This window comes from Anguilla rostrata, chromosome 7, assembly GCF_018555375.3.
Source record: "Anguilla rostrata isolate EN2019 chromosome 7, ASM1855537v3, whole genome shotgun sequence".
NCBI lineage: Eukaryota > Metazoa > Chordata > Actinopteri > Anguilliformes > Anguillidae > Anguilla > Anguilla rostrata.
Window position 1 is genome coordinate 29,269,306 of NC_057939.1, and position 26,469 is coordinate 29,295,774.

The following is a 26,469-nucleotide window of genomic DNA, read 5'->3' on the forward strand; positions in this document are numbered from 1 at the left end:
TCGACCTCCCTAATACTGAATGATGCGCATCAGAGGGGATTTAGAAGTGGGTATACGCAATGCCGACTGAAAAATAAGTAGGTATACCCTGCACTACACCACTGGGAGGGGACGTAACAACAATTCAAAATCGAAAGAATAATGTTGCTGTTTTAACTGCTTTAGAATGCTGGATTTTGTAGCGCATTGATTTAATTTGAGTTGAAAGAATTTAGAGCCTTTTAACCATCAATAGTGCCTCACTAAAGAAGGAAGTGATCGTGAAAAGGTTCACAGGGTCGGGATCTGAAGGAGCGTTTGGATCCGGAAATGGAAAACGTCACGCGTGACGTCAGATTTAATAAGCGGATAATGTCCAATGATAACACGGCTGGTCTGTTCTCGTCAGAGGTGTTTGCCATACGAAGGCGGGTCTTTCCCGATGGCTGGCAGTGTGTGTGTGTGTTTTGTGACGGGTTGAAAATGGCGGCGAAAGGTAGCTAGAGCCCACTAACTTTGACGGATGACAGCAACAAGATCAGCAATTAAAAACACAAGATTATATGTAAGTGACAACGCCTTGGGCAGAACTGAAACGTATTCCCTCATTTCTTTGAGACAGTGATAAGGAACACAACACCGCAAGAGCTTTCTGTCTGATGTGGTAGAAGGTTAGCTATTAGCTTTGCGTGATGTTAGCCAGCTTGCTAGCCCCCATATAGTAGAGCTTGCTGTGAAATTAACCAAGATAGGTTACGTTAGTTAGCCAAATTAACCAAAGCGTCAGCTAACTACCGAGTTATATGGCACACCATGGGTAGCTGGCTCTAGCATCTTCTAACGTCTCAGCGATATAGCTACAGCACTCAGGAAGTGAGTAGGTTAGCCAGCTAGCTATGTAGAAAAGAACATATCCAGCTAACATAAGCGCTGCAAATACATGTTTAAACGGACAGCAGTTGGCCAACTGCGAGACATTCCGTCAGCTAGCTTGGTAATGATGTACTATCAAACGAATGTTATCGCAATTAAATAGCTAACGTAGTGTTTGATAAGTTATCGGTGGCTATAGTCTCGCTTTCGTCGTTATCTTTAGCTGGTAAATTCTAACGAGCTGCACACTTGTTTGGACAAACAATGTTTCTTTTTTAACGAGCTAGCTATCTTGCAACAGTCGCGGCTGTAGAATGGGATACTTGGCTAGCTGACTCATACTAGTACTAGCCAGCTAATTTATATTTTCACAGTTAATGGGCACCACGTGATATTTTTGTCTTCTTGAACATTCAGTTAACGAATCAGGCTGTATTATTTGCTCATTCGCATTTTATGTGTGATTAGTTTATGTTGATGTCACCTAAGTTGGCTAACTAGTGTTTCCTAGGTGCTTAGCTAACATTCGCTAAATACATTATCGTTAGCCAGAAGTGTTTTGCGGGAGTTGGCTAACTTTAGCTAGCTAACTTAGCTAAATCGTTTTGTAATGTAACCTGTTTATTTAGCCACCTGATAAGGGAATTGCGGTAGCTAGTCAGGTACCGTTAGAGTTCCCTAGCTAGCTAGCTAACTACCAGCTAACTAACTTCGGTAGCTTTGGGTTTAACCATATGTTGTTTTTTTAAGATCATGGTGTTCGGTTGTTTATAATATTTAATCCACCAAAATAAGCGACTTTGGACAACTATTGCGTAACATAGAGTTTGAGCCACGCTTCTTGGTGGTGTCGGTAATTCGCCGTGGGAATAGCTACCACTGTCACCGCAACTTGAACATGGAAGACGCCCGTCCTCGCTACAGCAAGAGATTGGTAAGTCTTCATTTGTCCTAAATTGGTTGGCTAACTTGCGGGAAGTGTTTTCAGGAAGAAAAATCGGATACACTGTCCGCCAGCTCACGTCACTTTATTTACAACTTTTCAGTAACAGTGTTGTCATGGAAATTGGCTGATTATTGTGGAAGACGTGAACTTGAAGTGCAAGATCACGGTCTTAACTGTTAGATATATACATGGTGGCACTCCTCATCGCTTAAAGGTTAAAAATTGGTGAGGCCGGATGAAAACCCTTATTTGGTTGGTCTAATTTGTAAGTGCTGCTGTTAAATGTGGCTTTTGCCGTATTCGTAGAAACTTCTACGTACTGTTTTTAATAAATGTGTTTTGGCATACAAAGTTATTTAATATTACGCCGAGGCTGTGCGTACCATTTATAAAACAAAGGTTTGCAGGAAAAACACCTAAATGAATTGTGTCTGGGAGGTGTAATGTGACTGTGTGTGTGAGTGTGATATTCCCGTGTTGTGTGTAGTGGAGGTGCTGGTACTTGATGGGTCTTTAAAAAAATAAAAAAAAACAAGCACGAAACCGTGCAGTACCACGGCGCACCTATACAAAGTGTCATGAGTAAAACTTGGCTAGCTGTATAGCTAGCTAGCTAGCTAGCTATGGCATGTCCTCACCTCTGTAACGTTATTTATTGTCCTCCGTGTGTCCATACATCTGTATCGGTGGTACTCGCTAAGTAGGTTAACTAAAGTAGGCCAAACGCTAACATGTTAGGGTTAGCTAAAGTAACGTTATGCGATAAAACTGTGCTTAAAAATCTCGTGCCGTTTGAAGTGGTGATTTTGGGAGATGCACCTGCGCATGCGTCCTACTAAACGAAAACTAAAATTTGCCACCATAGCCCACGGCGGAAGTTCCTGCGCACTGTGGGAAAAAGAGTTTTGATACAGAAAATATGATTGAAAATATGATCTGTCCAAAAGACAGATACAGAGATTTGAATCTTTTTCTCCCACTCTTGAAGATGAAGGGAGAAAAGTCTGTCTTTCTCGGGTGGGGTGGGGTGCCTGAGAGCGGTTGAGAGAGATGATGCTAGTGAGGTGATGGAGAGTGATGGACTGATGCTGAGGAGGATGGAGGGAGGGAGAGATAGACAGTGAGCAGACTGAGCAGACTGGGAATGGTAGAGCTGAAAGAGCATGTGCTCAGCCGCCTCCCCCCTATGATACCAGTGCAACTATGCCCAGGTGTACATCTTCCCTGTAGGTCTGTACAATGTAGTGTTGTATAAGCCATGTTTATTATCAATCTGTTGGAGCCAGATTTAAGTGAGTGAGTGCATATTCATGTTTGTGCGTGAACGTGTGTTTGTTGGCTGGTCTGTGCATGTGCGTGTCAGCCTCCTCAGGGGCGTTGGTTGAGCATCTTGAGTACTTGGCTGCATCTTCAGATAGTAGTGTGTATGTGCACCGCAGTCTTTCTGCCCCAGCATGGTGTCATCGTGCCAGGAGGCTCTGGGCCTTATGTGGTACTCTGACTTGAGACGAACTGCATGATTGGTGGGGGATACTTTTGTGATGTCATTCATTACCTTATCCAAACAAATTAAGACTTGGCTCTCCAGAGCTAAACACTAAGTCTGGGTCTTGTTAGTGACTTGATGGCAACTTGATGGCTATTAAACTGTTTGCAGACCCTTACTAAACATGTAATGGACTGCACTTACAACAATAACCTTTATTTGACTAGGAAGTCGCATTGAGATTAAAACCTCTTTTAAATGGGTTAAATGTAGTGCTCTCTGCTGTACTGTCATTATCACTCAGTCATAAGGGATCAGAAACATGAGTGATGCGTAAAAAAAGCTCAGCGTTCCCGACTCACCTGAGCCAGGTGTGGGTGCCTAGAGCCCGGAAACACAAGGGAGTGAGGATGCATGTAATATTTGTGTCTGGCTCCCTCGTTCACCGGGATAGAGAGCTGGAGATGGAACGAGGATGGGGTGGGGGTTGGGGAGCTGGAAGAGGGGACATTGTTGGATGGATGGGGGATTGGGGGTTTATCCCTCCTCCATCTGGCCTGCTAGTCAGAGACCCTGCACATCCCTTTGAACTAACAGCAGCCTACAGAGGAATGCTGATACTTATATGGTAGCCTTTTCCAGAGGGACTTACAAGAACATTACAGCAACATACATTATTCATATTTGGCATTGGAGCAACACATGCAACCAGAAGGATAACAGCAGGGCTGCTGCTTGGCACATCCTGTTAAGGCACTGTGAAAGGATGGGCTCCAGACTGTGATGGTGTCAGCTGTGGGTGGCAACCCAATAGGCCGTCCAGCATCGCCCAGGAGAGGGATTGTTTCAGGTGACCAGGATTATTGCATTTCATTACACGCTAACAATCTTGGTTAGAATAGTGGCAACATGCCTGTCTGTTGAGTTTCACACAAAGTGTCTTCCTCCAGCTTATGTTTTTATGCATCACTTCTGTTTCTCCTCTGATTCCTTGTGAAGGTTAATGTGACTGCAGCAGAGAGCTGCTTTAACCTGCTTTAACAAGTCTGTTAGAAGGTTTTAAGGGTTCACTGTGTTAATGTTTCTTAAAATCACTGTGTTGTTTTGCGATTAAAAAAAAATAGCATGAATAAGTAAGCAGAGCTGTGAAGAGGGTGTTTTGGCCTTTTCCCGTGGGTAACATTCATCCCCATTAATTCTCCTCTGTCCTCCTCAGCGGTCAGGTACACGGCGGCGTTACCAAGATGATGGTATCTCTGATGACGAGATTGAGGGGAAGAGGAGCTTTGACCTGGAAGAGAAACTGCAGAGTGACCAGTTCAGTTCCTGTCTGGTCAAGCGCATGGAGGGCAAAGGTTAAAAAATCACGACAAATGCTGGGATCACTGGCTCCAGTGTGGCAGAGTCAGAAAAGACTTTCACTGCGAACACAGGCCGGGCTCTATGTAGTGGCTCATTCATTAAAGACTTGCCATGACTGCTGGCTGGACTCTATAGAGTGGCTCAATCAGTAAAGTTGTACCCTTGAGCAAGGTACTTAACCTGCATTGCTTCAGTATATCCGGCTGTATAAATGGATGCAATATAAATGCTATGTAAAAGTTGTTCAAGTCGCTCTGGATAAGAGCATCTGCTAAATGCCTATAATGTAATGTAAAGGCTTTCACCATGAGCTCAGGCTGGGCTCTAGAGAGTGGCTCAGTCAGTAAAGGCTCTCACCATGAGCTCTGGCTGGGCTCTATAGAGTGGTTCAGTCAGTAAAGGCTCTCAGCACAAATTCAGGCTCTGCTTTAAAGTTGGTCTTGCTCATCAGCGGTAGGGAGGGTTTCAGTCTGTCGGGTTGTCTCCACAGGCTACCTCATCGTGTTTATGGGAAATATATTGACCTATAGTACTGTGTGACTTGTAGGGTGTAAAATAGTCACTGACTCTCCTGTAGTACTGTGTTTGGACTGTAGGTATAAAATAGTCACTGGCGGTCCTGTATTACTTTGTGCACTGTAGGGTGTAAGATAGTCACTGGTTCTAAGTCTGCATAGACTTTGAGGCCTTCTACATGTGTTGTGTTTCTGCAGGAAGTGTGCTTTGGCTGACTCATAAGGTCTGCTCTGTTCTGCCCCCTGCAGACTTCACTTTTGAGTACATTCAGAGGGAAGGGCTGAGGGACCCCATCATCTTTGAGAAACCAGACGGCCTGGGCATTCAGTATGTACCCCACACACGCAACCACTGACCAGTTTTAATGTATGCTGCCTCCATGAATCCCCCCTAGCCCCCTCACCCTCTCCACCTCTCACTTCATGTGTCACTCTTGTGCTGCCTTACTCTCAGTGTGGAGCAGACTGAGGCACTTCCAGACATATATCTTACTGAACTTGATTGCAGTGAGTGGGCTTGACCCACAGGGGCCTCTTCATCCATATACAGTAAAGCCTGCCACAGTATAGTCTGGTGTGCACTGGCACTGCTGCTACACATTTATGCTCACTCAGTTTGTGAAGAGATGTTTTTGTTGATCTCTCTTTAATATGGTCTCTCTCTCTCTCAGGATGCCAGATACAGATTTTAGTGTGAATGACGTGAAGCTGTTTGTTGGTAAGTTTTGTCTCATAAATTCTAATGCCTCCTTTAGCAGGAAATGCATTGCTTTCAATGCCAAAGGGTACTGAAGTCAAATGAAAGGTGACTACAGGTGAATAAATAATACACAGGAATAATGTAATAGTAATGAAAACTACTATAACTAGAAACAACACTACATTTCCAAAAGTATGTGGACACCTCATCTAATCAGTGGTTTTGGCTATTTCAGCCACACCCATTGATAACAGGTGCATAAAGTCAAACATACAGCCATGCAATCTCCATTGACAAACATTGTCAGTTCGTCAAATTTGTGCCCTGCTAGAGCTGCCCCAGTCAACCGTAAGTGTTGTTATTGTAAAGTGGAAACGTATTAGTGCGACAAAGCACCGCTGGGATGCGATAGGCCACACAAGCTCACAGAATGGGACTGGCAAGTACTGAAGCTTGTAGCGCGTAAAAATCATCTGTTCTTGGTTGGAATACTTACTACAGTTTCAAACTACCTCTGGGAACAATGTCAGCACAAGGTACTGTTTTCAAGAACTTCATGAAATGGGTTTTCATGGCCGAGCAGCTGTTTACAAGCCTAAGATCGCCATGCGCAATACCAAGCATTGGCTGAAGTGGTGTAAAGCACACTGCCATTGGACTCTGGAACAGTAGTAGTCTGGACAAACGCATGTACTTTCCGGGGCAAAAGGGAGGAGCCTCTGCCGCGCGGAGCCAGCAGCGGCTTCCCTATTGGTTAATCGAACTGTCCGTCACAGTGTGCCGGTTCTCCTCCCCCCCCAACACTTCCTCTGTTCCGTGTGTGCTAAGTCCCGACTGAAAACGAAACGGACAAAGCTATCGAGCTAACCCAAATTATCTGCTAAAAACAGAATTATGGACAAATTTGAGGAAGATTTTAATTCTGTTGTATCGCAGACTTGCCAAATACATGGCGTGACTTCATTGAAAGACCTTCAGCGCGTGTGTTTGGATAAAAGTTTAATTTTTCAAGCGTGACCTACGGTATGCAGTCTGCTATCAAATAAATACCGAGAGAAATGGCCAGAAGAAGCAATGGTTTCGATTGTTTGCCCCTTACAATCAATAATGGAGGAGCAAGTGGAATTGTTGAACCAAAAAGGAATTAAATAAATAAATCATCACCGATAAATAAATTATGTTTGTTTCTTTTATTATCGAACCTCGAACCGCAGACTCTGCATATCTCGGTGATAAACTTTGATGGTGTGGTCGGTACTCTGACGTTAGCGTTAGCCATTTTCCCCAAATAGTGGCAAACTGATGCAGGTCTGTGGAAAAGTTTGCCTCCAGTAAAGGTTTTTCGTTGCATGCTTCAGACTATATCTGGCCAAAATTGTCACCACATTTGGAGCGCTGGCTGTCTGCACTTTGATTGTTTGGGAAAATACAACTATCCCGGGAAGCTTCATTTATGCCTAGAACGTCAAGAACACCAGGCTCTGTTGAACGAAGTGAAAAAAGAGACTAACTCGCGAGGCTAGAGCAGTAGAAACACATTCTGTGGAGTGTTGAATCATGCTTCACTATCTGGCAGATGAATCTGGTGTCCACATACTTTTGGAAATGTTACAACTGCGTCTAATAATAGTGATAATGCTTTCCTTGATAGTACTAACGCTGAATGAACCCCTACAGGCAGTCGGAGGGTAGTAGATGTGATGGATGTGACCACTCAGAAGGGGATAGAAATGTCGATGGCGCAGTGGAGACGGTACTATGAGACTCCACCTGCCCAGCGGGAGAAACTCTACAATGTCATCAGCCTGGAGTTCAGCCACACCAAACTGGAGAACCTGGTCAAGAGGCCTGCATCGGTGCGTTACGTTACATACCTGTGTATAATTGAGTCTTTCTCTCTGTCTCTCACTCACACACACACACACACACACACAGACACGTGCGCATGCATACCTGAGGCGCACACACAAAAACAACAAAGCCACCAACCACCGCCCGCGAGGCTCAGGCACACCCACATGTCTGATGCTGAGACACTTGAGGCACACACCTGTTCCATGAGTCAAGTTTTGTGTGCGTGCGTGTGTGTGTGTGTGAGCAGGTGGATATCATCGATTGGGTGGATAACATGTGGCCACGACACCTGAAGGAGAGACAGAGAGACTCCACTAATGCCATCATCGACATGCAGTACCCCAAAGTACAGAAGTGAGTACTGTAGGCCTGTTTGCGCCCGTTTGCCCTCTCACCTGTTAGCACTGTTAGCCCTCTCACCTGTTGCCACTCTGGCTTGCTAGTGCCTAATAGCGCTCTGGTCTGTTAGCTTGTGCTCTCTGCCTTCTCCTCATGGTGTCCTGTGTGCTGTGTGCAGGTACTGTCTGATGAGTGTAGAGGGCTGTTTCACAGACTTCCACGTCGACTTCGGGGGCACCTCGGTCTGGTACCATGTATTGCGTGGGGGCAAGGTGAGCCACACCGACCAACCCATCGTATGCCACTTTCACTCAGGTGTTTATGAAAGGTGTGGCCCAACCGTGCCCCCACCTCCATACAGGTGTTTTGGATAATCCCGCCAACACCCCGGAACCTTGAGCTGTACGAGAACTGGGTGTTGTCAGGGAAACAAGGCGACATCTTCCTGGGTGACAAGGCCACGGAATGCCAGAGGATTGAGTTGAAGCAGGGGTACACATTTATGATCCCCTCAGGTAAACACACTTCCCCTCTTTCCCACTTCTCTCACTCTCTTTCTGTTCATCCTCTCATTACTCTCTTTCCCTCACTTTCTGTTCCTCCTCTCATTTCTTTTTCTTTCCCTATCTTTCTGTTTCTCCTTGTTCATCTGTTGTCTTTCTCAACCTCTTTTTCTGCTTTCTCTTCCACCTTGTTCCTCTCTTTCTTGTTTCTGTCTTTGTCTCTTTCTGTCCCTCCTCTCATTTCTCACTCTTCCTTTTACTGTTCCTCCTTGGATCCACCACTGAACAAATGAAAGAAGAGAACTGTAAAAAGATGTACTAACGCCCTCACCTGACATTGTTCTTTAGTCTCTCAGGATGATGTATAATGTATTTTTTATCATTGCACATCTGTGATTTCTATGGCCAATCCACACGGAAAAAGCCTTTCACTTTATTGCTCTGCAGAATTACTGAGGGGCATGTCTTTTTGGCTGTTTTCCGTATGTAGCCTATTCGTCACACATTTCTCTCCTACCAGGAAAAAAACGTGTAACGTTCAGACCTGGGTCAAATACATATTTATTGTATTTTAATTACTTTTAAATACTTATTTAATTGTTTGAAATTTAGCATTTACAAATACTGAGTATTTAAATTACAAAATGTATTTGAAAATACATTTAAGGAGCATTTGCATGTATTTGCAATTACTTTCAAATATGTTTCAAACATTTAAAATACCAAATTTTCAAAGACAAAGTGTTTGATTTAATGGAATTATTTGAAAATACTTTCACAACATAAGACCAGTGGTGCAACGTGTGCAATTGCACCAAGCTTTTGAAAGACTTGAAAAACACTGGATATTAGAGCCCGACCAGCCAATATATCGGACATTATTTGACTTTTTTGACGACATCGGGATCTGCAGTTATGCAGCCGATGTGTCCCGATTTTTAAATAAGTATAATAAACAAAAAAAGACTTGTCTGCACAGATTCGATTGCCGCAATAAAGGTATGTATATTTAGTGAAAGTTTTTAATTAAATGTGTTTATACGACCGCTATGTTTATCAATCCTCATTATCAAGCGAGCGAGCTAGCTAACATATTTGGTTCACTTTAGCAAGCTAGCTAGCTAGCAAGCCTCTATGAAGTGGCAGTGAGCACATAAGCAGCGTAGGATCTACATTTCCAGAGGACATCACTGTATTCTCAAATAAATAACCAGCCAAAATATAATGGTGATTGAATGCATCACACATTTGTTTTTTTTATCTGAGATAATGATATTAGCTACTATATGATGCTGTGTCAATAGCCAATGCGTTATTGCAAGCGAGTGTGTCATCTAGTCATGCGTCATCGTAGCAAGCTAACCAGACAGTAAAAACGCTGTTGAAACACTTCTAACGTGGATCATTTTAAGCCATGTTATCTAGCTTTGTCGTGATAACATGAGAGAAGGATTGCTGTTGGAGAAGTGAATCAACCAACAGTTAGCGCGGGTAACCTGCACGAAAGCGCATTGTAGTTTTTTTCACCACCAAATTCTTATGGACAAACCTCACTTTACGTAGGCCTATTTCATCCAGTCACTTTAGTTTCATCTAACGTTACACTTGATTCACTCATTAGCTCCGCTAGATAAAGTCTTACTCTTTGAGATCATGTAGTAAGGAATAAAATAAGAAATTAAAGCCGCAAGCGGCGTTGGGAGGGGTCCAAGCATTGGCACCATCGCGCCCCCTATGGAGCGATTTTAAAAAGGCTGTGTCCTCATGATGATATGCCGTCACCCAACATATCTACTGAATATCATGATGATCGTATAAGATATTGATGACTTATGGCCAATTGTGTGCTAAGAGACGCTGGCTGATGACTTAGTTGCGTCGCCATGGATGTGTCCTGACAGCTTCCCGTCAAGGCCTTGACTATGTCGTAACATTTAGATGGCATGTCGTAACACTTAGATGGCCGAGCGTGTATGTACAGCTGCAGCGCTTCCCTGCCGCGACTAAAAAAAGCGCCACACTAGTGTTGTCACGATACCAAAATTTTGACTTTGATACCGATACCAGGTTTAGTATCACGATACTCGATACTGATAAAATACTCGGTACCTAACGATACTGAAATTACCTTAATAGATCAGAAACGTAATGTCCACAAGGGTTGACCTCATTTTCAAATTCATGGTTTATGAACAACCTGGTTCATTAACAACCTGTAAGTTGAAGTCTCTTCAACATATTAATATGCATAGGCCTATAGTGTTACAACACTGAACAATAGAAAAATATGTTAAATATATTTCAAAAATTAAACAGTTGTAAAGTAAATACTCTTTAAAACAGGTCTTTCACCTTTAAATAGATTTAAAAACAGCATATTTTAATAACAAAAAAGCATCTATCTATAATAAAATATTTCCAAATTGGAACAGCTATTGCTACTGAAGTGAACGGAGTCAAAGCTTGCGCTGTATCAGGGAAGTGAATTCACAAGCGCAGGTCACCTCACTTGCCAACCTTAGTTGCTACTGCCTTCTAGCGAAGATTCTGACAAATTACACTTTTCATCCTCTCAACCAGTAATGCGGGAGATAATTTTCCCTGGCTTTTACATTTAACTCAAAACTACCGAACGTCGGAATATTCTAATACCGAACCGTTTATTTTTAATTTAAAAAAAAAATTTTAAGTACCGAGAAAGTGCTGAAGTTTTGGTATACCGTGCAACACTACGTCAGACACATATTCCAATCCATTGCTCAGCTTAGCAGAGAATGCACATTTCAGAGCGCCACAGAGACAGATAGAATAATAACACATGAATGCACATTTCAAATAATAAATACGACATTGAGAAAAAACGGAAGAAAGACATAATATCAACTCGCGAATTGCGTGCTGCGGGCAAAGAAGCCTACCGTTTTATTTATGTAGACATTGGCAGATGAGAAAATTTTCGGTTACGCTGACCTATAAAACGCTATTCCAAAAGCAAAATCAGACACGTTATACATCGTTAGAAAGCTTATAATCTCACCTACTGAATAAATGAATTGTCAATCAAGCCAAAGCAACAGGTGTGGTATTACGCACAGCTATTTTTGAAGGTAGCCTACCCAGTTATCAAAAATGCGCGTATATTTCGCCAACGGATTGTTCAAGACAATATATGACCACTCATTCGCAAAAAGGACATCTCTACGCGTAAAACCGATGGTAAGATTGTATATTTATTAAATGTTTAGTCCCATATATTGACTTTAGAATGACATGGTATTAGGAAAAAAACAAAATTGTCTCGTGTATGTCGTTATTCAGTGAGCAGCGTTGTCACTGCTGTATTGGCATATTTTAGGGCTAATGTCGGGTTTATCTTGTTGCTACGGAATATTGCATTACATTACATTACAGGCATTTGGCAGACGCTCTTATCCAGAGCGGCGTACAACAAATGTATAACCATAATCAGGAACAAGTGTGTCGAAAACCCTAGAGGGCAGTAGCCTACCGTTCCAAGTGCAGGGAACAACCGCATAGTCCAACTTGGACCCTGTAGGTTAAACTGATTAACACTAACACAAACAAGAACAGCAACAACGCAGTCTATGCGAAAGTACAAGCAATAGTTAAGACGAGTGCATTAATTAAGTCACCCACGAAACAGCTAACTAGTTACAACCCTAACCTTACTGTTAATTTAGAGATTACATTGAGAATACGATTTCTCTCAGCATAATGACGGATTTAAAGAGCAAACGAACTCACCCGTTATTGTCTTCAAATGGATCCATGTCAAAGAAAAGTAATGATTCACACTCTCGAAGCTTTACCGTAGCGTATTATTTATTTAGACACTGACAGAGTACAAGATAGTCTGTTATGTTATGGTAGCAACGGAACGAAGCGGACTATATATGTATTACCGTCATTGTTTCATTATACCAGCGTGTTGTCGAGCGTTTGCACAGAAACTCAGAACATATCAATGAAGTGGTTTAGCTATTTCTCAGCATAATGACAGATTTAAAGACTTAACGAACTCACCCGATACTGTCTAACACAAACAAGAACAGCAACAACGCAGTCTATGAGAACATTCAAGCAATAGTTAAGACGAGTTAAGACTAAGTCACCTACGGAACAACTACCTAGTTACAACCCTAAGCTTACAGTCAATTTAGAGATTAAATTGAGAATACAATTTCTCTCAGCACAATGACGGATTTAAAGACTAAACGAACTCACCCGATATTGTCTTCAAATGGGCCGTATTATTTATTTAGACACTGGCAGACTACAGCATAAATTGCGTCTTTTGTTTATATTCAATATTAGTAATTGCAGCGAGAAACTGCAGCTGTAGGTCGTTATGTTATGGTAGCAACGGAACGAAGCGGACTATATGTATTAGGCTACCGTCACTGTTTCATTACACCAGCGTGTTTTCGCGCGTTTGCACAGAAACTCAAAAACTACCAATAAAATGGTTTAGCTTTTTCTCACCATAATGACAGATTTAAAGACTTAACGAACTCACCCGATACTGTCTTCAAATGGATCCATGCCAAAGAAAAGTAATTATTCGTCCTCTCCAGAAAGGTTTTACTGAAAAACTTTGGGTAGCCTATCCTAGCATGCACGCTAGGTGGCACTGTCAGACCGTGCTTTCACTGCTAAAAACTAGACCCTACGTTGTCGGATTACTTGCGTCGCCATGGTTGTCCCTTGCCGTAAAGAAGTTTACTCGATGTCGTAATCGTTTGGATTTGGAGCTCCAGCTTTTCCGCACCCCACCTAATGAAAAAGTCCAAATGGTGTGCAAACCATATGGCGGACATAGGTGCTCCCAATAGGAAAGCTGTAGAGCACATTCAGATGCATCAGTCGATGAAGTTTTGTGTTGATCTGACTAACGGTGTGGGAGTTATGACCTTTTAAAGTATGATCCTTTGTTATAGCGCCACCATCAGGCCGACATAGGTGATTTTTAGTGCTTGAGTAGTGGGGGGCCATAGGAACCCACCTGCCAAATTTGGTTGCTCTAGGACTTATGGTTGCTGAGCCTCAGACATTTTAGCGGAGAAAGCTGCCACGCCCCAACGATACAGTTAAAATGGCGGGAAAACAATATGGCGGACACAGGTAGTCCCAATGGCAAAAGTATAGAGCACGTTCAGAGGCATATATCTATAAAGTTTTGTGTTGATCCAACTTATGGTGTGGGAGTTATGGCCTGTTACGCAAAACCCTTTGTTATAGCGCCACCATCTGGCCGACGTACGTGGTTTTTAGTGCCTGAGTAGTGGGGGCCCATAGGAACCCACCTGCCAAATTTGGTTGCTCCAGGACCTATGGTTGCTGAGCCTCAGACACTTTTAGCGGAAAAAAATAAGAATAATAATAATCCTAACAGATACAATAGGGTTCCACCAGCTTCGCTGCTTGGACCCCTAATTAAAGCCGCAAGCGGCGTTGGGAGGGGTCCAAGCAGTGGCAGCATCGCGCCCCCTATGGAGCGATTTTAAAAAGGCTTTGTCCTCACGATCATATGCCTTCACCCAACATATCTACTGAATATCATGATGATCGTATGATATATTGATGACTTATGGCCAATTTTGAGCTAAGAGACGCTGTCGGATGACTTAGTTACGTCGCCATGGATGTGTCCTGGCCGCTTCCCGTCAAGGCCTTTACTATGTCGTAACACTTAGATGGCATGTCATAACACTTAGATGGTCCGGCGTGCATGCACAGCCGCAGTGTTTCTGCGCCGCAACTAAAAAAAGTGCCACACTAGTGTTGTCACGATACCGAAATTTTGACTTTGATACTGATACCAGGTTTAGTATCACGATACTCGATACTGATTCAATACTCGGTACCTAACGATACTGAAATTACCTTATAGACAGAAGAATGTCCACAAGGGTTGACCTCATTTTAAATTCATGGTTTATGAACAACCTGGTTCATTAACAACCTTTAAGTTGAAGCCTCTGCAACATATGAATATGCATAGGCCTATAGTGTTACAACACTGAACAATGGAGAAATATGTTAAATATATTTCTGAAATTAAACAGTTGTAAACGAAATAATCTTTAAAACAGGTCTTCCACCTTTAAATAGATTTAAAAACAGCATATTGTAATAACAATACAGCATCTATCTATAATAAAATATTTCCAAATTGGAACACCTATTGCTACTGAAGTGAACTGAGTCAAAGCTTGCGCTGTATCAGGGAAGAGAATGCACAAGCGCAGGTCACCTCACTTGGCAACCTTAGTTGCTACTGCCATCTAGCGAAGATTCTGACAAACTACACTTTTCATCCTCTAAATCAGTAATGCGGGAGACACATTTCCCTGGCTTTTACATTTGACGCAGAACTACCGAACGTCGGAAAATTCAAATACGAAACCGTTTTTTTTTTTTTTTTTTTAAGTACCGAGAAAGTGCTGAAGTTTTGGTATACCGTGCAACACTACGTCAGACACATATTCCAATCCATTGCTCAGCTTAGCAGAGAATGCACATTTCAGAGCGCCACAGAGACAGATAGAATAATAACACATGAATGCACATTTCAAATAATAAATACGACATTGAGAAAAAACGGAAGAAAGACTGAATATCAACTCGCGAATTGCGTGCTGCTCGCAAAGAAGCCTAGCGTTTTATTTATTTATTTAGACATTGGCAGATGAGAAGAGTTTTAGTAAGGCTGACCTATAAAACGCTATTCCAAAAGCAAAATCAGACATGTTATACATCGTTAGAAAGCTTATAATCTCACCTACTGAATAAATGAACTGTCAATCAAGCCAAATTGGACTAAGAAGAACGACAACGCCGTACGCAACAGGTGTGGTATTACGCACAGCTATTTTAGAAAAAATCCGACATTTCACAAACGGATTATCCAAGACAATATATGGCCACTCATTCGCAAAAGGGACATCTCTACGCGTAAAACCAATGGTAAGATTGTATATTTATTCAATGTGTAGTCCCAGATATTGACTGTAGAATGACGTGGTAATTTTTAAAAAAAAGTTAGTCTCGCTTATTTCGTCATTCAGTTAGCAGCGTTTTCACTGCTGTATTGGCATATTTTAGGGCTAATGTCGGGTTCATCTTGTTGCTACGGAATATTGCATTACATTACAGGCATTTGGCAGACGCTCTTATCCAGAGCCGCGTACAACAAAATGTATAACCATAACCAGGGACAAGTATATCGAAAACCCTAGAGGGCAGCAGCCTACCGTTCTAAGTGCAGGGAACAACCGCATAGTTCAACTTGGACCCTGTAGGTTACACTGATTAACACTAACACAGACAAGAACAGCAACAACGCAGTCCATGCACAAATACAAGCAATAGTTAAGACGAGTTAAGTCACCTACGAAACAACTACATAGTTACAACCCTAAGCTTACAGTCAATTTAGAGATTAAATTGAGAATACGATTTCTCTCAGCATAATGACGGATTTAAAGACTAAACGAACTCACCCGATATTGTCTTCAAACGGACCGTATTATTTATCTAGACATTGGCAGACTACAGCATAAATTGCGTCTTTTGTTTATATTCAATATTAGTAATTGCAGCGAGAAACTGCAGCTCTAGGTCGTTATGTTATGGTAGCAACGGAACGAAGCGGACTATATATGTATTAGGCTACCGTTATTATTTCATTATACCAGCGTGTTTTCGCGCGTTTGCACAGAAACTCAGAACCCATAAATAAAATGGTTTAGCTGTTTCTCAGCATAATGACGGATTTAAAGAGTAAACGAACTCACCTGTTATTGTCTTCAAATGGATCCATGAAAAAAGAAAAGTAATGATTCATCCTCGCAAAGCTTTCGTAGCGTATTATTTATTAGACATTGGCAAAGTACAGCATAAATTGCGTCTTTTGTGAATATTCAATGTTGAAATTGCAGCGAGAACTGCAGCTGTAGACAAGAGTCTGTTATGTTATGGTAGCAACGGAACGAAGCGGACTATATATGTATTACCGTCATTGTTTTATTATACCAGCGTGTTTTCGCGCGTGTGCACAGAAACTCAGAACCTATCAATAAAATGGTTTAACTATTTCTCAGCATAATGACAGATTCAAAGACTAAACGAACTCACCCGATACTGTCTTCAAATGGATCCATGCCAAAGAAAAGTAATTATTCATCCTCTCAGAAAGCTTTTACTAAGAAACTATCCTAGCATGCACGCCAGGTGGCAGTGTCAGACCGTCTTTTCACTGATAAAAACTAGCGTCGCCATGGTTGTCGCTTGCCGTAAAGAAGTTTACTCGATGTCGTAATCGTTTGGATTTGGAGCTCCAGCTTTTCCGCACCCACCTAATGAAAAAGTCCAAATGGTGTGCAAACCATATGGCGGACATAGGTGCTCCCAATATGAAAGTTGTAGAGCACATTCAGATGCATCAGTCGATGAAGTTTTGTGTTGATCTGACTTACGGTGTGGGAGTTATGGACCTTTAAATATGATCCTTTGTTATAGCGCCACCATCTGGCCGACATAGGTGATTTTAGTGCCTGGGTAGTGGGGGGCCACAGGAACCCACCTACCAAATTTGGTTGGTCTACAACTTATGGTTGCTGAGCCTCAGACATTTTAGCGGAGAAAACTGCCACGCCCCAACTAAAAAGTCAAATGGGGCAAACATATGGCGGACATAGGTGTCCCAATGGCAAAGTTGTAGAGCACTTCAGATGCATAGTCGATGAAGTTTTGTGTTGATCTGACTTAGGTGTGGGAGTTATGGCCTTTTAAAGCTAACCCTTTGTTATAGCGCCACCATCTGGCCGACTAGCGTGTTTTTAGTGCCTGAGTAGTGGGGGCCATAGGAACCCACCTGCCAAATTTGGTTGCTCCAGGACTTATGGTTGCTGAGCCTCAGACATTTTAGCGGAGAAAATAACAACTAAAAAGTCTAAATCGGCAAACAAATGGCGGACAAGGTGGTCCCAATGGCAAAGTTAGAGCACGTTCAGCGCATGGTCGCTAAGTTTGTGTTGATCGACTTGTTGGGGTTATGGCTTTAGCTCACCCTTGTATAGCCTCGCCACAATCTGGCCGACTTACGTGATTTAGTGCTGAGTATGGGCAATAGAACTACCTGCCAATTTGGTGCTCAGGACTTGGTGTGACCTCAGATTTAGCGGAGAAATTGAAGATTCCGCAAGCGCGTTGGAGGTCCAAGCATGGCATGCGCACCTATGGAGCGATTTTAAAGGCTGTCCAGGCATACGCCTTCACCCAACATAGTAAGCTGAATATTGTTGTATCGTATAAAATAGATGACTTATGGCATTTTGCTAAGAGACGCTGGGATGACTTAGTTGCGTCGCCATGAGTTCCTGACAGCTTCCGTCAAGGCCTGACTATGCGTAACTTTAGATGGCATGTCGTAACACTTAGATGGCGAGCGTGTATGTACAGCGCAGCGCTTCCCGCCGCAACTAAAAAGCGCCACACTAGTGTTGTCACGATACCAAAATTGTTACTTTGATACCGATACCAGTTTAGTATCACGATACTCGATACTGATAATACTCGGTACTAACGATACTGAATACTTAATGATCAGACAATGTCCACAAGGTGACCTATTTAATCATGGTTTGAACAACCTGTTCATTAACAACCTTAGTTAAGCTCTGCAACATATGAATGATAGGCTATAGTGTTACAACACTGAACATGGAAAATATGTAATATATTTCAGAAATTAAACAGTTGTAAACTAAATAATCTTTAAAACAGGTCTTTCACCTTTAAATAGATTTAAAAACAGCATATTGTAATAACAATACAGCATCTATCTATAATAAAATATTTCCAAATTGGAACACCTATTGCTACTGAAGTGAACTGAGTCAAAGCTTGCGCTGTATCAGGGAAGTGAATGCACAAGCGCAGGTCACCTCACTTGGCAACCTTAGTTGCTACTGCCATCTAGCGAAGATTCTGACAAACTACACTTTTCATCCTCTAAATCAGTAATGCGGGAGACACATTTCCCTGGCTTTTACAGTTGACTCAGAACTACCGAACGTCGGGAAATTCAAATACGAAACGGTTTTTTTTTTTTTTTTTTAAGTACCGAGAAAGTGCTGAAGTTTTGGTATACCGGCAACACTACGTCAGACACATATTCCAATCCATTGCTCAGTTTAGCAGAGAATGCACATTTCAGAGCGCCACAGAGACAGATAGAATAATACACATAAATCACATTTCAAAAATAAATACGACATTGAGAAAAAACGGAAATAAAAGACTAATATCAACTCGCATCTGCGTGCTTCGCGCAAAGAGCCTACCGTTTTATTTATTTAGACATTGGTGATAGAAAAATTTGGTTACGCTGACCTATAAAACGCTATTCCAAAAGCAAAATCAGACATGTTATACATCATTAGAAAGCTTATACTCTCACCTACTGAATAAATGAACTGTCAATCAGCCAATTGACTAAAAACGACAACGCCGTAAGCAACAGGATTTCACAAAACGGATTTCCAAGGAACAAGACATTATGACCACTCATCGCAAAAGGGACATCTCTACGCGTAAAACCAATGGTAAGATTGTATATTTATTCAATGTTTAGTCCCAGATATTGACTGTAGAATGACTGGTATAATGTAAAAAAAAATTGTCTCGTTTATTTCGTTATTCAGTGAGCAGCATGCATATTTTAGGGCTAATGTCGGGTTTATCTTGTTGCTACGGAATATTGCATTACATTACATACAGGCATTTGGCAGACGCTCTTATCCAGAGCGATGTACAACAAAATGTATTACCATAACAGGAACAAGTGTGTCGAAAACCCTAGGGGGCAGTAGCCTACCGTTCTAAGTGCAGGGAACAACCGCATATTCAACTTGGACCCTGTAGTTTAAACTGATTAACGCTAACACAAACAAGAACAGCAACAACGCAGTCTATGAGAACATTCAAGCAATAGTTAAGACGAGTTAAGACTAAGTCACCTACGAACAACTACCTAGTTACAACCCTAAGCTTACAGTCAATTTAGAAATTAAATTGAGAATAGATTTCTCTCAGCATAATGACGGTTTAAAGACTAAACGAACTCACCCGATATTGTCTTCAAATGGACCGTATTATTTATTAGACATTGGAGACTACAGCATAAATTGCGTCTTTGTTATATTCAATATTAGTAATTGCAGCGAGAAACTGCAGCTGTAGGTCGTTATGTTATGGTAGCAACGGAACGAAGCGGACTATATATGTATTAGGCTACCGTCATTGTTTCATTATACCAGCGTGTTTTCGCGCGTTGCACGGAAACTCAGAACCTATCAATAAATGGTTTAGCTTTTCTCAGCATAATGACAGATTTAAAGACTAAACGAACTCACCGTATTGTCTTCAAATGGATCCATGCCAAAGAAAAGTAATGATTCATCCTCTCAAAGCTTTACCGTAGCGTATTATTTATTAGACATTGCAGAGTACAGCATAAATTGCGTCTTTTGTGAATATTCAATGTTAGAAATTGCAGCGAGAACTGCAGCTTAGAATAGTGTCGTTATGTTATGGTAGCAACGGAACGAAGCGGACTATATATGTATTACCGTCATTGTTTTATTATACCAGCGTGTTTTCGCGCGTTTGCACAGAAACTCAAAACTACCAATAAAATGGTTTAGCTTTTCTCACCATAATGACAGATTTAAAGACTTAACGAACTCCCCGATACTGTCTTCAAATGGATCCATGCCAAAGAAAAGTAATTATTCATCCTCTCAGAAAGCTTTTACTAAAAACTTTGGGTAGCCTATCCTAGCATGCACGCTAGGTGGCACTGTCAGACCGTCTTCACTGCTAAAACTAGACCTACGGTGTTGGATTACTTGCGTCGCCATGGTTGTCGCTTGCCGTAAAGAAGTTTACTCGATGTCGTAATCGTTTGGATTTGGAGCTCCAGCTTTTCCGCACCCCACCTAATGAAAAAGTCCAAATGGTGGCAAACCATATGGCGGACATAGGTGCACCCAATAGGAAAGTTGAGAGCACATTCAGATGCATCAGTCGATGAAGTTTTGTGTTGGTCTGACTTACGGTGTGGGAGTTATGGCCTTTTAAATTATGACCTCGTGTTATAGCGCCACCATCAGGCCACATAGGTGGATTTTTAGTGCCCGAGTAGTGGGGGGCCAAGGAACCGACCTCCAAATTTGGTTGGTCTACAACTTATGGTTGCTGAGCCTCAGACATTTTAGCGGAGAAAACTGCCACGCCCCAACTAAAAAGTCAAATGCGGGCAAACAAAAATGGCGGACATAGGTGGGGCCAATGGCAAAGTTGTAGAGCACGTTCACATGCATCAGTCGATTAAGTTTTGTGTTGATCTAACTTATGGTGTGGGAGTTATGGCCTTTACGCGTTACCCTTTGTTATAGCGCCACCATCTGGCTGACTACGTGATTTTTAGTGCCTGAGTAGTGGGGGCCATAGGAACCACCTGCCAAATTTGGTTGCTCCAGGACTTATGGTTGCTGAGCCTCAGACACTTTTAGCGGAAAAAAAGAATAATATAATAATCCTAAGATAAATAGGTTCCACCATTGCGCTTGGACCCTAATAATCCTACAGCAATAGGTTCCAGTTGCGCTTGGACCTAATTAAGCGCAAGCGGCGTTGGAGGGGTCCAAGCATTGGCACCATCGCGACCCCCTATGGAGCGATTTTAAAAAGGCTTTGTCCTCATGATCATAGCCTTCACCCAACATATCTACTGAATATCATGATGATCGTATAAAATATGATGACTTATGGCCAATTTGTGCTAAGAGACGCTGGCGATGACTTAGTTCGTCGCCATGGATACGTCCTGGCCGCTTCCCGTAAAGGCCTTTACTTTGTCGTAACACTTAGATAGCATGTCGTAACACTTAGATGGTCCGGCGTGTATGCACAGCTGCAGTGTTGCTGCGCTGCAACTAAAAAGGCGTCACACTAGTGTTGTCACGATACCAAAATTTTGACTTTGATACTGATACCAGGTTTAATATTACGATACTCAATACTGAAATGATACTTGAAACTTAAACGATGCTAATTCGATACTCGGTACCTAACGATACTGAAATTACCTTAATAGATCAGAAACGTAATGTCCACACATTTTCGAATTCATGGTTTATTAACTCTCTGGGGTCTAAGGGTAAAATGAGGCACACTGGTGATTGTGCGATGCTCTGACATTTGTGTAAATTTCATCAACTTTATATACAGTGATTCCAAAGTGTTTCATATCTTTGTTTTCAGCACACACTTAGCTACAATAATATGGCAACAGTAAGTAGGTCATAGTAATGTGTGGATTGTAAACTGCTCTAAAAACACACAAACTGTAAACAGTAGTTTTGAACATGCACAGGAATGTTGAAATAAAACACACTAAACAATTGTGAATAAGACTTTTGGTCACTGAAATGTGTTCTTCAAGGTCTTGGGTATCAAAAGATGACAAAATATTTTAGCAAATCCAATGAGAAATATAAAATAAATTGCTAAAAGTTAGTGTTGTGACTACTATTTTTCAACAGCAGGTGAGAATGGGAGGGCAAATGGCCTTTCTGTAATGAATATGCATTGGGTAGGAATACCTGCCAGCTAAGTAGGCTATTCACACCTGGCCGCATGCCTCCCCACCACTAAGACAAAGACTCAGTGAGCCATTTAGAAGACAGAAACAAAGACAACTTTGATTTTAGAACATTTATTGAAGTAAACTGCATGGAAGATGAGATGAGACTGGTGTACTCTTGCAACGTCTGCCTGGCCTCTTAGCTAGTGGTGAACTAGGCCGTGTTTCCTGATCAACATCTCTGCAAATATAATAAAAACAAAATTGTTAGGAAATGTGAAATCAAATCAAACTTTATTTATATAGCACATTTCCTTCAACAGGTGAAAATTAAATGTGCTTTACAAAAAAGGGACAAACCACTAACTAGTGAAAACAAAATTTATGAAATGTGACATCATATACAAAGAACCAAACAAACACAACCAGACGCAGAGAGGTAGCCTATAATTTTGAGAAGCAATGGTTAGAATCATTCGTAGTGTGGGAATTTACAAACGCGCACATTGCTGGATATTCCTACAAACACACAGATACGTTGCAATACAGTACACATATTTACCAATATGATCATAAGAAATATACTTACGCATGAAGTTGATCCTCAGCTGGATCAGTTCGCTGTTCGAAATGACACCGCTCTTCATCAGTGTCGGCTTCCGGACGGACCATTTTCCAAAATTAAACGAAATGTTCACCTCAAAAGAAGTGAATTAGGCGACACTCTGTGACATTCTATCCCGCTTTCGCAGATTTGGCATTTCTCACATGGATCTCGCATCGCCCCTCCTTTAGTCTCCTATGGAGAGTAATTATAATTTGTTAACATGTGAATGCGATTTGGGTGGACTTCCTGCTGAGCGAAATTCACATAGTAATGAGTAAAGTTTAGCGAAGCATACATGATCTAATTAATCAAATTTGGAACATTTAAAACAATTTATATTATTTGCCAATGGGCGCATTGGAAAGTCGCGATTCTAAGGTTTCTGTCAATGTTTTTGTTGCGTCTGTATGATAACAGCACGTGAAGTTAATCATCCAAATAGAAACGAAAGTTAATTTCATCTTGTCGAGCTCCGCCGGCGGAGCTCTCGACCCCAGAGGGTTAACAACCTGGTTCATTAACAACCTTTAAGTTGAAGCCTCTTCAACATATTAATATGCATAGGCCTATAGTGTTACAACACTGAACAATAGAAAGATATGTTAAATATATTTCAAAAATTAAACAGTTGTAAACTAAATAATCTTTAAAACAGGTTTTTCACCTTTAAATAGATTTAAAAACAGCAAATTTAATAACAATACAGCATCTATCTATAATAAAATATTTCCAAATTGGAACACCTATTGCTACTGAAGTGAACTGAGTCAAAGCTTGCGCTGTATCAAGGAGCTGAGTGCGCAAGCGCAAGTCACCTCACTTGGCAACCTTAGTTGCTACTGCCTTCTAGCGAAGATGCTGACAAATTACACTTTTCATCCTCTCAATCAGTAATGCGGGAGACAATTTTCATTGGCTTTTACATTTGACTCAAAACTACTGAACGTCGGAATATTCTAATACCGAACCATTTCTTTTTTTTTTAGTACCGAGAAAGTGCTGAAGTTTTGGTATACTGTGCAACACTACGTCAGACACATATTCCAATCCACTGCTCAGCTTAGCAGAGAATGCACATTTCAGAGCGCCACAGAGACAGATAGAATAATAACACATGAATGCACATTTCAAATAATAAATATGACATTGAGAAAAAACGGGAAAAAGACGTTACATCAACTCGCGAATTGCGTGGTGCCCGCGAAGTAGACTGCCGTTTTATTTATTTAGACATTGGCAGATAAGAAAAGTTTTAGTTACGTTGACCTATAAAACGCTATTCCAAAAGCAAAATCAGACATGTCATACATCGTTAGAAAGCTTATAATCTCACCTACTGAATAAATGAATTGTCAATAAAGCCAAATTGCACTAAGAAGGGCGACAACGCCATAAGCAACAGGTGTGGTATTAGGCACAGCTATTTTTGAAAATATCCGACATTTCACAAACGGATTATCCAAGACAATATATGACCACTCAGTCGCAAAAGGGACATCTCTACGCGTAAAACCAATGGTAAGATTGTATATATATTCAATGTTTAGTCCCAGATATTGACTGTAGAATGACGTGGTATTTTTTTAAAAACTTTGTCTCGTTTATTTCGTTATTCAGTGAGCATTCAGTGAGCGTTTTCACTGCTGTATTGGCATATTTTAGGGCTAATGTCGGGTTTATCTTGTTGCTACGGAATATTACATTACATTACAGGCATTTAGCAGACGCTCATATCCAGAGCGACGTACAACAAAGTGTATAAACATAACCAGGAATAAGTGTGCCGAAAACCCTAGAGAGAAATACCGTTCCAAGTGCAGGGAACAAACGCATAGTTCAACTTGGACCCAGTAGGTTAACCTGATTAACGCTAACACAAACAAGAACAGCAACAACGCAGTCTATGAAAACATTCAAGCAATAGTTAAGACGAGTTAAAACGAAGTCACCTACGTAACAACTACCTAGTTACAACCCTAAGCTTACAGTCAATTTAGAAATTAAATTGAGAATACGATTTCGCTCAGCATAATGACGGATTTAAAGACTAAACGAACTCACCCGATATTGTCTTCAAATGGACCGTATTATTTATTTAGACATTGGAAGACTACAGCATAAATTGCGACTTTTGTTTATATTCAATATTAGTAATTGCAGCGAGAAACTGCAGCTGTAGGTCGTTATGTTATGGTAGCAACGGAACGAAGCGGACTATATATGTATTAGGCTACCGTCATTGTTTCATTATACCAGCGTGTTTTCGCGCGTTTGCACAGAAACTCAGAACCTATCAATGAAATGGTTTAGCTATTTCTCAGCATAATGACAGATTTAAAGACTTAATGAACTCACCCGATACTGTCTTCAAATGGATCCATGCCAAAGAAAAGTAATTATTCATCCTCTCAGAAAGCTTTTACCAAGAAACTTTGGGTAGCCTATCCTAGCATGCACGCTAGGTGGCACTGTCAGACCGTCTCCTCACTGCTAAAAACTAGACCTACGGTGTCGGATTACTTGCTTTGCCATGGTTGTCGCTTGCCGTAAAGAAGTTTACTCGATGTCGTAATCGTTTAGATTTGGAGCTCCAGCTTTTCCGCACCCCACCTAATGAAAAAGTCCAAATGCTGTGCAAACCATATGGCGGACATAGGTGCTCCCAATAGGAAAGTTGTAGAGCACATTCAGATGCATCGGTCGATGAAGTTTTGTGTTGATCGGACTTACGTTGTGGCAGTTATGGCCTTTAAAAGTATGACCCTTTGTTATAGCGCCACCATCTGGCCGACATGGGTGATTTTTAGTGCTTGAGTAGTGGGGGGCCATAGGAACCCACCTGCCAAATTTGGTTGCTTTAGGACTTATGGTTGCTGAGCCTCTGACATTTTAGTGGAGAAAGCTGCCACGCCCCAACGATAAAGTTAAAATGGCGGGAAAACAATATGGCGGACATAGGTAGTGCCAATGGCAAAGTTGTAGAGCATGTTCAGATGCATAGGTCGATGAAGTTTTGTGTTCATCTAACTTATGGTGTGGGAGTTATGGCCTTTTACGCAAAACCCTTTGTTATAGCGCCACCATCTGGCCGACGTACGTGATTTTTAGTGCCTGAGTAGTGGGGGCTCATAGGAACCCACCTGCCAAATTTGGTTGCTCCAGGACCTATGGTTGCTGAGCCTCAGACACTTTTAGCGGAAAAAAATAAGAATAATATAATCCAACAGTCGTGAGGGTTCCAAGCTTGCAGCATCGCGCCCCTATGGAAGCGATTAGTCAAAATTGGCTCCGTCCCTATGGATCATAAATGGCTTTTGTCCACATATCATACTGATTCACAACATATCTATGAAATAATATGATGAAGTATTGATGACTTGCGGCCAATTTTGTGCTAAGAGACGCTGTCGGATGACTTGGTTACGTCGCCATGGATGTGTCCGGGCCGCTTCCTGTCAAGGCCTGTACTATGTCATAACACTTAGATGGCATGTCGTAACACTTCGATGGTCCGGCGTGTGTGCGTAGCTGCAGTGTTTCTGCGCCGCGACTATAAAAGGCGTCATACTAGTGTTGTCACGATACCAAAATTGTTACTTTGATACTGATACCAGGTTTAGTATTACGATGCTC

The 26,469-nt window shown here is 41.6% G+C and overlaps 1 protein-coding gene across 4 annotated transcripts in view; it reads left to right on the forward strand.

Moving 5' to 3' along the window:
* Positions 1–391: 391 nt before the first annotated feature.
* Positions 392–26,469, forward strand: part of kdm2ab (lysine (K)-specific demethylase 2Ab) — an 87,589-nt gene continuing 61,511 nt past the window's right edge. The window contains exons 1-9 of one of the 4 annotated variants that reach the window (XM_064344034.1): positions 392–544; positions 1,677–1,786; positions 4,501–4,639; positions 5,411–5,489; positions 5,833–5,879; positions 7,539–7,717; positions 7,963–8,069; positions 8,233–8,326; positions 8,416–8,569. In XM_064344034.1, coding sequence (XP_064200104.1) covers positions 1,751–1,786; positions 4,501–4,639; positions 5,411–5,489; positions 5,833–5,879; positions 7,539–7,717; positions 7,963–8,069; positions 8,233–8,326; positions 8,416–8,569 — 835 coding nt within the window. In that variant the 5' untranslated portion in view covers positions 392–544; positions 1,677–1,750. Of the gene's footprint in view, positions 1,787–4,500; positions 4,640–5,410; positions 5,490–5,832; positions 5,880–7,538; positions 7,718–7,962; positions 8,070–8,232; positions 8,327–8,415; positions 8,570–26,469 lie in introns of all 4 variants that reach the window. The other 3 variants (XM_064344037.1, XM_064344033.1, XM_064344035.1) reach the window with 3 other exon arrangements.